We start from the raw sequence: 13,588 nt of genomic DNA on the forward strand, positions 1-13,588 counted from the left end.
CATTTGTGTGCAATTAAGAGAAACATATGTGCTGAGAGTGCTCACCCTGCGTGCTCCCAGCTCACGTCTGGTACTCACGGAAAGGTCTCGATCTCCTCTTTTGATTGGGACCTTTCCCGATCATGTGACCGCTGTGACGGTGAATCATGGCAGTCACATGACCCTAAAACCCCGCCCCGCCTCCCGGCTTCTGAAATCTTAAAGGGCCGGGAGGCGCCGGCACCAAGGGGTTAAGAAAACTACATTATATCTGTGGGTAGTCCTAAGGTGGCCATACATGGATCAAATTGGGATGGTTCAGCAGGGAGTGGATGAATTTTGATTCATGTATGGTCCACCTGGTTGTACAGACGTCGACTGACTTCTGTACAGCCAGCCTTTGGAGTTTTTCTCAATCGATCAATGCTGTCAGCTACAGCCAGCAACACTGATCACAGTGTTCTGACAGCAGGGAAGACTTCCTGCTGTCAGAATACAATAACTCATTGGGAAGGATTCCTCCATCCACATCTAATGTGTGGATGGAGGAATCAGTTCCAGCAGGTTGAGCGAAAAAAAATGAATAATGTGAGTTATTTGTAACTTCACTTACTAAGATGTTTCTCCATTGTTCTACTCCTTGACTTATGTCTCCTCAGCTCAGGGGCATTAACTATTCTTTGCATTGAAGGGGCCTTATACATAGAGCCCTTACTCTGTTCAAAAAGATATAATCACACAAAGAGTGACCTTTCTTATCAGTATCCAATATTACATGGCTGAATGGGGAACGAAATTGGGGTGTGACTTCTCAGGGAAACATGTTTGTTTCATAAATTCTCTTGGCCAGCTCTTTACAGGAAAAGAATTTTAAAATCCTTCCTAGGTGGTATTATTGCCTCTGTAGACTGCACACCATTTTCCCACAAATCCCTGACACACATTGGAGGTAAAACAATGTTGCTTATTTAGTGGTTCCCGCTCTATGTCAGTACTTTCTTGTTATCTTATACTTTACTTACAGGACATTAGCCACAACATTTAATGATGTAAGATCCAGCTGTCACACTGATTACATTTTTCCCACTGACCACACTAGTGGTCTGTCTTTGCCTCACTGTGTATGTCATTTTGACTTGAAGTTGATAAATGTTCTGTGCTATGTATACTTATTGCATTTACACTTTAGTAAAAAAATTTGAATAAACACAATCTTAAACAAAAAATTGTGAAGTATAAAAAACTGATATACAGCTTTGCAGTACTTTTTGCTTCCCATTCTTTCTGAATACAAGATTTTGTTCTTCCCTACAAGGTAAAAAGACCTCTCGTCATCCAATGCATCAAGATCTGCACTATTTCCCATTCAGACCAGCAGAACGTGTTGTTTGTGCCTGGACGGCAATGGAACATATTGACCGTAGCAATGGATGTCTTGTGGTTATTCCAGGAACGCACAAAGGAGATTTAAAGCAGCATGAATATCCAGAATGGGAGGTAGGCTAAATTATATTTATTTATTTCTTGATTTATTTTGGATTCTCAAAACCAGAATCCAGGCAAACAGCTAGATGCAGAGCTGTAATGAGTGCATGTGAACTATCTTAACTTTCAAATGACAGGACTGTGCAATTTAGGAAAGTCTGACTGGCTTTCAGTCCCATCTCTCCTTCTTCCATTGTGTATGCTGCTGTGCAGTAGACTACAGAATATATGTAATAGAGTTTTTTGAATACTTTTGTCACCTGTTTGTAAAATTTGCCTTTTATTTATTTTATTTGTATTGCTGGCATTTAACCCTAGAATTTTTTTTCTTCCTCTGCCAATTTTGCCAGAAGATGGGCTTTAACTTTATTACTATCCTGAGGGGGGCTTGTCAGCCCCTTATATGTTTGTTTTTTTTGTTGTTGTTTTTTTTTTTATAGAGGAATTCCATTGCCTGCTCTTCTTTTAGGCCATGCAGATCAAGGACAGAAAGTCTACTGGTTACATGACTGCCAGGATTTGACACTTCTGAACCCAGAAATGCTCAGAACTGAAAGTTATGTAGGATTGACTGAGTGACATTACAACAACAATGAACATAAAAGCCATCTTGAAAATTTGAAAGCCAGCTAACAAGTGCATTGCTGCCATGTAATATTTACAACTGTGGCAATAAAGGGTTATCCCTGTCAAAAACATTAAAATGAGATGAAAAAAATGCTTAAGTAGTGGCTACTTTTAGTGAAAGCTGCATGTCAGAATGGTCAGTAGATTCAGAGATATAACCTGCTGAAGTCATAGACAGATCCTAACATTTTCAATAAAAGTTGAGCTTGACTCCGCACTCCAGCATCCCAAGCCTCCATTGCTCACCCTAGTGATAAGCAATTGTATCTGATTATGCCAATACTTCTGGATTTCGTTTTCAGTAAAGGTAACCTCTGCTTATGCATTTTTTTCATTATATGCTCTGAGTGTTCACCAAGAGAAGGACCTGGTGAGGGTGAACAAAAAGACCTTTCTTGTTTTAAGTTTTCAAGAAAGATGAACAGTGACAAAAGCAAAATATAATTCTCGAGCTTTTGTATACAAAGATATATTGACATAAGAGCGACACACATGGATTTGTAATTCAATATAGTGGCCATATCGCCCTAAGAGGAAAAAGGAGCAATGGCAAAAAGTGTGTCGAATAGGCAATGAAGAGTTTGCCATTTTCATACAGAACAAGAGAGCATCAAAGAGTAAAGAAAGAATGGCAGGGAGGAGATGTGGGAAATTTGGAGAGAAGACCGCAGTTAGACGGGAGAGGGGATAAAGATAGGGAAAAGGTTATCTGAGCAGGAGACACTATGCCATTTATGTTCCTGAGTATGCCATGGCAAATATCATTACAAGTCTGTTAACCTGCAGTCAAAGTTGGGTCGAAGGTGGGTGGAAATCTATGGTTCCCAAACTGGATGGAATTTGGACAAGTTACCCTTGAGTCTAGCGGTAAGTTTTTCAATGAGTAAAGTCCAGTGTACTCGCAATTTGACCACTGAAATTTACAGGCGTTTCGCAAACCATGCTTTTCCAATCTCTTGTTTTGTGGCTGTAAGAATGGGTATCATTAGTTTGAATTGGAATTTGGATAAGCCCTCAGGTTTACGGTTGAAAAGAGCCTCCAGTGGACATAATGGTATCACTTGACTAAAGAGGATGCTTAGCATATGGTAAACCTGGCGCCATCAGTGTTACACCACTGAACAGGTCCACCAAATATGGATAAAGGTGCCTGTTTCTGAGCAGCCTGAATGGTAGTGTGCGGATATCTTGGAGTTGAAGTGGGCTAGCCTAGTTGGGACCATGTACCACCGAAGAAATACTTTGTAATTAGTCTCCACCGCCGTGGCGTTGCAAGAGGAAGACTGATGGCCCAAATTTGAGTCCAGTGTTTAGGATCAATTTGTAGTTTCCAGTTTGCCAAAACAGCTTAGGGGTGCAACCTGTTGTTTAGACGTTAATGTGCCTTATAGCAAAGGCATTAGCCCCACTGAGTGTGGGTCATTTTTGCGTTAAGGAGCCCCCCCCCCCCCTTAAGTTGACGTCACATAGTGTTTGACCTGAAAATATTAGAAAAGTTTGGTAGAGGGTAAGCGATGGGACCTTTGTAGGTCTGTAAATTATTTAAAACCGCTAGGAGTCAGAGAATGGAGGCAAGTTACTTTGGAAGCTATCTAGTACTTGAAAACTTCAGGTGACTCATAGGCTGGAGGGAAAGCGGGATTGCAGATGATGGAGAATAATTAAAGATTGGGGGGAAAGCAGACCACACGGATATTTGATACCATCCCAGAGCTGCAGGGAGTGCCATGTGATAGGATTCAGAAGTGACTTCCGATCCAAGGGTGCAACCATAATCAATTGCGGATAGCAAATCTATGGGCCCCTTCTTCTCTTTAATTACTACTTTATAAGGAGCTTATTCTCAGGAATGGGAAATTGACAACTGAGAATAGAACAAGGATCGGACCCACAGGAGGACTACAAATCCCAGATGAGCCTATATGAGCGCAATAGACTCTTGTTCTTATAAAAGTCCACGGGAGCTGGTGAGCAAGTGGGACCACAGGAGGGGAGCACTAAGGATTTGTTGCACTTTATGAAGAATCACTGCACGTTTGCACTATGAAGAATTATTTCACGTTTGCATATCAAGAGACTATGTTAATATAAATTTATGAATTATTTGTTTACATAATTATGTTGATGGTGGATTTTTAGAGAGAGCACATTTCATGAATTTAATAATATGTACAAGTTGAGGCATTTTGCAAGTTTATGGGGCAGCGCTGCATTGCTTTAACATTTAACTTAAAGGTCAGTACCTTTATAGAAGCAGCAGCTCTATTTCTTTGTATATATTTTTTAGCAGATTTGTGCAATCTATTAGTAGTATCCTAGCGCTGGTTATAAGTGATTGCAATAGGTTTTTTGAGGTTTTTCAGAGAGTAGGGAGCAAGTGAGATCAGTTCCTACAGCCAGCAGAGAGGAAAGTGTAAGAAACACCGCCAAATGATCTGTCCATGAAACCAGTAAAAAGCATACATCTACCACCAAAGTAAGCATGGTGTATGACATTAAAATGTGGTCAATGCAGGAAAACAAGTTGTGCAGGTGGGAAAAACAAATGCTCTTTAGGTGTTGGTGATGCTTCCACCAGCATTTGGCCAGAGCATGTTGAGAGAGGAGTATGCATAGGTGGGTTGCCTGGTTTGAAAGGGTTGGGAAGAATCTGACCTATCCAGGAAAAGGAAAAGGACATAATTTGAATCTCCGCTCAAATTAACGTTCCCACCTGATGCGAGCTTATGGCATGCAGAAGGTGTTGAAAGAAAGGAAGTAGGGTGGTGTTTTGGAAATGCATAAAAGTGGCCACCCGCCCAAGTCTATAACTGGCTTATGAAGCAAGGACACATAAACAGGCATCACATAGTGAAAAAAAGGGGGAGAGAACAATGTTCTTGGACAACTTGCCAGCCAGCTTGCTAACAACCGAATTAACCTGTCTAACAGTATGCGTTTATAACAGGGGTTTAGTTAGCACACATTTGCAAATACATACGTAAGCCACAGAGCCACGACACGGCACCCTGATCATCTGTGGTCCTAACTCTAAAATTTATGAGTCCCCATAGTAGAGGCACATGCATTTAATGGATAGATCAAGGGCAGGTGGACCTGAGGGAGCCACCCCTCTTAAAGGCAAAGGAGTGCACTGGACCCCAGCATGTAGCACAATGGCAACCAGGGCCCTAGTTTTTTGGTGTTTTGGAAAGGATCTCTAGCTGACTGGGTCTACAAGTATACAAATGGGGCGTTTTGATGGAGTTCCACCCGTCAGCTCAGGGAGTAGGTGAGGAGGAGGGGGAGAAAGTAAGCGGAAAAGGGAAAGTTAGTGTAAGGGACCACCAGGCGGTACCACTAGCACTCCACTGGCCAGGCGTCCCCAGCGCACGGTATCTAAGCCCCAGGGTACGTGTTCACCAGAGCCCCTGATGGTGGGGATGGACTTGAAGTACCCCGAGACCAGGTCGTGGCTACTGAGCACGCCTGTCAGTGGTAGCGGTATTCTCCAGGGGCTCCCGCAGGGAAGAGCCTGATGTGAGGAGGTCGGGTGATCCCGTCGGGATGGATGGATGGCTGAGCAAGTGCGGGGTCAAACGGGCCGGGTCGGTAACAGTGGGGACGGAGCAGTACAAGGCAGCGGGCAGAGAGTAGTCGGGTCACACGCCAGGTCAGCAACGGAAGGTCAGATCCAAACGGGGGCATTCAGGAGAGAGGTCAGGCAAAGCAAGGGTCTGGGCAGGAGAAGGCAACAAGGTCAGGTACAATCCGGGTCAATAACTTACTTAGAACAGGTTCGCAGATACAGGATACAAGGAAAGACCAGAAGGCACTGAATGACAGCTCAGGGCCGTTTAAATATCCCGCCCTGCGCTGCCATTGGTGCCACGCGCGCGCCCGCGGTCCCTACTGCGCATGCGCGAACTCCCTCGCCGCGGACGGCCAGGTCTCAGTGCCCGCATTCTGACACGGGGCAGTGCACTGCGCCTGCGCCGAGCCCGTCGCAGCGGGGATTCCTGACAGTTAGAAGCAAGAAAAAGCTCACAAGTGGGCTCGTAGAGCAAATTAACCGTAATGTAGCAGTAGAGAAAACAATAATAGGGAGGCTGATCAGTAGGCATGGCAACAAGCCAAGTAAACCATCATCCAGTGGATCAGGGACTGTTAAAAAGAGAATAGGGGGAGTAGTGCAATTTTTTCCGAACCCTCAACTTGACCTATATAGCATTGCATGAACTATGGCTCTAAGCAGTGTCAAATAGGGATACATAGGTTAACAACTGAGAGCTTAAGTAACAAACATAGGTAACAATACTTAAAAGATAGCAAGTTAAAGTCCCTAAGCATTCTATGGGAATCACTGTAGTGTAAGGAGCATACATAGATTTTCAGTGCTGCCAAGGGGATCAGCACCAGAAGGAGTTGCGTACCTTGGCCGAGGGTGGAGGAACTTCGCCTGAATAGGGGCACATGGTATGGTAGAAGCTACTCTATGCCAAGGGTTTAGTCTCCATCCACAGCCAGAAAAAAATGAAACTGCAGTCAGAGATCTACACCACCCTTAGACAGAGGCATCCTTGGACCCCGGAGGAACTCTAGGCCCAGGGTATTGTTAAGGAGGAAGATATATAATGGTCAGGTAGTAGATAGAGTGTGCCATCAGGGAGGGATCAGTAGGAAGGTGGGATGGGTAAGAAGGATGCAGGAGTATAAAAGTGTCACAAATGTAATTTAATACTTATCTGCTTCAGTAGGTAGCAAAAGTGGCAAAGACAGCATTTAATGGGCTTCAGCCAGATGGGGTGGAACATGGCACAGGAATTGCCTGTATGTTAGATGGGGAGCCCAGTACCTTTGGGGATTCCATGTCGCTGCTGTTCGCCCTTGATGATGATCTGGTAGGTGAATGTGACAGGCAGAGCTTATCCAGAGGTTGCTGGGCTCCCTAGAGAGTGGTGCCTTTGTAAGTGGGACCCTGGTAAGAGAAGATAAGCCGGAAGGGGAATCCCCATCTGTAGGTGAAGGGATGGCGCTGTAGGATTTGCAGAATGGGCTTCATCTCTTTTTGGCTATGGTTAATGGAGTCGGGTCCACAAAGAGTTGGTATTCGAAGCCTGCAGTAACCATAGATTAATGTTTGAATTGTAACCTTTTCTTGCAGGCATAACAGATATCTGCAGCAGCACAGCGAGTGGTCTTTAATATCTGGCTGCCACATATGTGTCCATGGGCTCTGCTGTTGTGTGCTTAGAGTGCGCTCACTGACTGAGCTATCACTGATCTCTTCCCATCACCGTTTACGGCTGGGAGCTAATCGGATAGGGTCCCAAACCAGGTCTCAAGATCAGGAACTCCACCTCCTGGCTATTAGACCCACTTAAAGGGCTGTCAGGGGGCATTAGCAAGGGGTTAATAGTGTTTATTTTTACTTTCATTTACAGTAGATATAAAGTATTTTTATTTTATTGCAGCACTCAGTCTTTTTGGGTATGAGTCTATCAGCATGGCACATCTTGACTTGGCAATATTTGCCCACTCTTCCTTGCAAAAACACTCCAAATCTGTCAGATTGCGAGGGCATCTCCTGTACAGAACCCTTATCAGATCACCCTACATATTTTTGATCAGCTTCAGGTCTGGGCTCTGGCTGGGCCATTGTAAAACTTTAATCTTCTGTTGAATCCATGCTTTTGTTGATTTGGATGTATGATTTAGGTTGTTGTCATGCTGAAAGATGAATTTCCTCTTCATGTTCCGCTCTCTTGCAGAAGCTTGAAGGTTTTGTGCTAATATTGACTGGTATTTGGAACTGTTCATAATTCCCTCTACCTTGACTAAGGCCCCAGTTCCAGCTGAAGAAAAACAGCCCCAAAGCATGATGCTGCCACCGCCATACTTCACTGTGTGTATGGTGTTCTTTTGGTGATGTGCAGTGTTGTTTTTGCGCCAAACATATGTTTTGGAATTATGGCCATAAAGTTCAACCTTGGTTTCATCAGACCCTAACACATTTTCCCACATGCTTTTGGGAGACTTCAGATGTGTTTTTGCAAAATTTAGCCGGGCTTGGATGTTTTTCTTAGTAAGAAAAGGCTTCCATCTTGCCACTCTACCCCATAGCCCAGACATATGAAGAATACGAGAGATTGTTGTTACATGTACCACACAGCCTGTACTTGCGAGATAGTCCTGCAGCTTCTTTATTTTTGCGGTAGGCCTCTTTGCAGCCTCCCAGACCAGCCTCCCAGTTGTCACTGATTGATAGCACTGATAGGTGGCACTGATTGGCATTGATAAGTGGCACTGACTGGCACTGATGGGTGACACTGAAAGGCAGCTCAGATGGGCACTGATATGTGGCATTGATGTGCACTGGTAGGCACTGGCACGTGGCACTGATGGGCACTGGCACGTGGCACTGATGGGCACTGACAGCTGGCACTGATGGGCACTGACAGGTGGCACTGCTGGGGCTACACTGATTATCAGGGCACACTGATCATCAGTGCTCTGATGATCAGTGTAGATGTCCCCTTTGCGGAATGCAGATTACCGGCTGTCCTCTCCTCTCGAGCTGTCAGCATGACAGCTCGAGAGGAGAGAAATGCCGATAACCGGCATTTCCCTGTTTACATGTGATCAGCTGTGATTGGACACAGCTGATCACATGACCGAGCTGACATCTTCGGGTCTTTCACGTGGATCGGTGATCCGCTGTGTCCGACGGACACAACGCACCACCGACCGCCGTGCTGCGTGCCCCCTGAGCCGCGCATGCGTGGTGAGAATGGGAGGACATCATTTGACGTCCTCACAGAACGAGAGAACCAACTTGCGCCTGTCATTTTACTATATGGCAGGCGGGAGGTGGTTAAAAAATGTGATAATACAAAAATATATATTTTGGCTGTAGATGTGCTTTAATAGCCAAACCTGTATTTGTGTGTTTTTTGTTTTACTTTTAGTTTTCAAAAGAGTGGATAATGACTTGTTGCAGTGACTCCAGGACACACAATGAGAGAGTAAGGGGACAGGTAGACCAAGAGAGCAATACAAATCTGACAGAAGTTTTAATCCTACCCCACTCTACTGCCTTTATCCTCAGAGATACCTTACACATCCTGACTCTTTAGGTTAGGGTAAAAAGCAAGAAACAAATGACATGTAGGTTTAACCCTTTCTCTCCCTCTGCAAAAAAAAAAAGTTTTGCCTAAATTTGGGCTTTAAGGTAACTTTGTATTAGCTTTTCAGGTCTAGTTAGGCTTTTCTCATATGTGGCCATTTTGTCTTTTGTCTCTTGTCTCTCTAGCTGCATATTACTTTTTATAGTATCTGTGTCCACTTTTTGATGTCCATTTTACACTCCAGAACCTGCATTCATCACTAAAATTATTTGTTTCTAGGGTGGAGTTAATAAGATGTACCATGGGGTGCGTGATTTTGATCCAAAGAGTCCCAGAGTTCATTTGGTCATGGAAAAAGGAGACACAGTTTTTTTCCATCCAGTGCTTATCCATGGATCTGGTATGAACAAAACTGCAGGCTTCAGAAAGGTAAATCGCAGCACCAAATTAACAAATCCTGGGGATTAGGGAAATGTAGTATATGCACCTCCTAAACTACTCACTCACTATATGCAAAACAAAATATATAATGCACGTACACGATTAAAGAAAGAAGTTTGTCACTAAGGACTTTACTTAACAGCTTCCTGCCCGCCCGCCCGCAGTGTACTGCGGATGGGCAGCAGCTACAGGGAAAGTTACTGGCTGTACTAATGAGCGGGTGTACAGCACTCCCCTCCCGCGACTGTTGTGTCTGGTGGACACAGCGGAATGAAGATCCCGCTATACGCTATGTGATCACATGATCACAATGTTAGCAAAGCTGCTATGAATCAATCTGATTCATAACAGCTCTTCTCTTCCCAGTGAGCTGTGATTGGCCCACAGCTGTCACATGATACATGGGGCCAATCATAGCACCGTGTACCATGTGACCATCTCCAGCCAATCACAGATCACTGTTTTGAGCTGTCAAAAAAAAAAAAAAAAGTTCATGAATGAGTTAGGTTCATGACAGCAAGCTTTGCATTGCAGTAGAAATTATCTTTATTTCTCCTGCAAAGCAAAGTGTAAAAAAAAAAATATTGTAACATTGTACTATTCTGATAAAAGTATTAAAAAATAAAATAAATGATACTGTATTAAGAATTTAAAAAAAATATATATTTTTAAAGGTTTTTTTTTTAAACTATTTGCCGACCGCTTACCCACATTTTGCGGGCGAGCAGTGGCTCTGGGCAAAGCGACATAATCTTATGTCTTTCTATTTCGGGGTGTGAACGTGCCTTCGCCCTCCGCTGCTCCCCCGGTTGGTCCAGGGAGAGAAGAGAGAACATGGCACCGAGTAAAAGAACAACATTTTACTCACACACTTTAGATTAGCACATTTAACTCGTTGATCGCCCCTATTAACCCTTTTATCGCCCTGTCACGCAGCCAGTGCCATTAGTACAGTGTCATTATATAGATTTTTTTCACTGATTACTGAATTACTGCCACTAGCGACATCAGATAGCGTCAGTGTCAGTTAGCGCCCCTCCTAGCCAAGGTCAGCTAGTGTTAGATTGCCTACACACTATCGGACTCACACTATAGGTCACTGATCACCACCATTACTAGTATAGTGTTTGTATGGATCAATATAATGATCCTGAACAGAACTATACTAGTGCCTGCTTTGTATAGTGTCCCCAGAAACGCAGTGTTAGCAGGATCAGCCCCGTTCGCTGCCAGCACTAGCTTTTAGCCCCTCCACTGTTTTTCACTGAAGATTTGTACAAACTGATTGTGGGCCAAAGCAATTTATACGCACAACAATACATCACCGCCCACCCAAATTTAGCTCTTGCCAAACCATTCACATGGAAACCTATCACAGTTTCGGAATTTTAAAACTTTTTTGGGCATAACCTTCAACATGAGCATTACAAAAAAGAATGAATAGCAGTCATATTAGTCCACAGACTCAATTCATTATATGCCCATGTTCTCTGCTGTTACATATATGCCCAGCACGGACCAGCAATGTATTGATATGTCGCTGGACTTTAAGTGGTTATACCAGGATGATGCCTTCTGGTACAGGCATCATCCTGGTATTGTTTTTCTCAGCTGGTGGTCAGCTGTCATGTAAAAGCAATCCTGGTGGCCAATTAGCTGCTGAATTGTTTTTACAAGCAGCGGGAAGGGACATCCCCTCTCCCCCCCCCCCCCTGCCACTTTCCAGTTTTCTTGGGCTCTCCTGTCCCACAGGGGAATCTGAGAATGTAGCCAGCAATTCCGCTGGCTGACCATAGAGCTGATCAGAGACTAAAATGGCTCCAATCATCTCTATGGTTTAAGAGACTGGAAGCTACGAGCATTTCATAATTTCCGTTTTGCTGGACTTTAACAGCGCCACTTTTAAATTATTTACATTCCCTGTGATAATAAAAGTGATCAAAATAAAGAAAGGGACAGTGTAGAAATAAAAAAAAAAAAAAAAGCAAAAGAAAAACCCCCCAAAAAAATCATCCCTTCCCCTCCTTGCTTCCCGTACTTGTGCGCAAAGTTGAACTCAAGCGTTGGTTCCGTGTCGGTATGTAAACTGAGATTTCAACATCCGTGTGAGGTATCACCGTGAATATCAGCTCGAGGGCAGTAACTATAGCACTAGACCTCCGGTGTAAATATAAATTGGTGACCTGTAAAGGCTTTTAAAGCGTCGCCTATCGATATTAAAAATGTATGTCCTTATTCGCCATTGCACAGGCATGCGCAGTTTTTAAAACATGTCATGTTTGGTATCCATTAACCAGCGTAAGATCATCTTTTATACTGTATCAAACAATTGGGCAATATATTGTGTTTCTGTGCATTAAAATTCTAAAATGTTTTTTCCCCAAAAGACTTGCGTTTGAAAAATTGCTGCGCAAATACTGTCTGACATAAAAAAGTTCAACACCCACCATTTTATTCTCTACGGCCTCTGCTTTAAAAAAAATATATAATGTTTGGGGGTATATAGTAATTCATAGTAATTTTCTAGCAAAAAAAATTTTTTTCTTGTAGCATTATACTCAAAATGACTTGAGGCTGTAATTGGTACTAAAGGTGCTTCAACAAAGTATTGAGAAAAGGCTGTGAAAACTTATGTGCATGTGGGTTTTTTTGTTATTTTTAATACATTTTTAATAAATTGCAAACATGTCAAAACGAACTTCTTTCACATTGTCATTATGGAGTATTGTTTGTATAATGTTAAGGAAAAATATTAATTTAATCAATTTTGGAATAGGGCTGTAACATAACAAATAGTGGCAGAAGTTAAGCGCTATGAATACTTTCTGGATGCACTGTAAGTGACAACATAGAGTAAAAAAAAAATTGTCATTTTCAGAAAAATTGTGGCAAAAAATAAAATGTTCCATGGACTCAACATTATTATTATTATTATACAGGATTTATATAGTACCAACAGTTTGCGCAGCGCTTTACAATATAAGGGAGACAGTACAATTACAATACATTTCAGTACAGAAGGAATAGGAGGGCCCTGCTCGTGGAGCTTACAATCTAAAGGAAGGGGGAGGTGATACAAAAGGTGATAGCTGCGGGGGATGATCTGGCGGAGGTGATTCAAGTACAGTTCTTAGGTGGAGGTGGGGTAGGCTTCCCTGAAGAAGTGAGTTTTCAAAGATCGCCTAAAGGCAGACAGGGTGGGGGCTGACCGGACATGCTGTGGTAGGACTTCTCCAGAGGGTGGGAGAGGCTCTGGAGAAGTCCTGGAGGCGAGCGTGGGAGGAGGTGATGAGGGAGCTAGAGAGGAGGATATCATGGGAGGAGCGGAGTGGGCGATTTGGGTGGTATCTGTGGATGAGGTTGGTGATGTAGCTTGGGGCAGTGTTGTGGATGGCTTTGTAAGCTGTGGTTAGTATTTTGAATTTTATACGTTGGGTTAGTGGAAGCCAGTGGAGGGATTGACAGAGAGGGGTAGCAGTCGCTGATCGGTTGGTAAGGTGTATGAGTCTAGCAGCAGCATTCATAATAGACTGAAGGGGGGATAGCCTGTGTAACGGTAGACCAGTGAGGAGGGAGTTGCAGTAGTCGAGGCGGGATATAACCAAGGCATGGATAAGTTGTTTTGTGGTGTCATTGGTCAGGAAGGGGTGGATTTTGGAAATGTTCCGGAGGTTGAGGGGGCAGGATTTAGCCAGTGAGTGGATGTGGGGCCCAAAGGAGAGGTCAGAGTCTAGGATTACGCCTAGCACCCTGGCAAAATCCTTGGGGTGTCTACTTTCCAAAAAGGGGTGATTTGGTGGGGGTTTGTATTGCCCTGGCATTTTAGCACCTCAAGAAATGTGATAGGCAGTCAGAAAGTAAAAGCTACGTAAATTCAAATATACAGTCAGGTCCATAAATATTGGGACATCGACACAATTCTAACATTTTTGGCTCTATACACCGCCACA

At 43.5% G+C, this 13,588-nt stretch overlaps 1 protein-coding gene across 1 annotated transcript in view; it reads left to right on the forward strand.

The window, feature by feature from the left end:
* PHYH (phytanoyl-CoA 2-hydroxylase) overlaps nt 1-13,588 on the forward strand; it is a 64,224-nt gene that overhangs the window by 35,331 nt on the left and 15,305 nt on the right. Inside the window, exons 6-7 of the mRNA XM_089686189.1 lie at nt 1,295-1,476; nt 9,477-9,626. Of these exons, the coding sequence (XP_089542315.1) occupies nt 1,295-1,476; nt 9,477-9,626 (332 nt within the window). The remainder of the gene's footprint in view (nt 1-1,294; nt 1,477-9,476; nt 9,627-13,588) is intronic.

The sequence above is a fragment of the Staurois parvus genome, unplaced genomic scaffold (assembly GCF_062004578.1).
Source record: "Staurois parvus isolate SC_StPar_1 unplaced genomic scaffold, SC_StPar_1.0 ptg000019l, whole genome shotgun sequence".
In the NCBI taxonomy this organism is placed as follows: Eukaryota; Metazoa; Chordata; class Amphibia; order Anura; family Ranidae; genus Staurois; species Staurois parvus.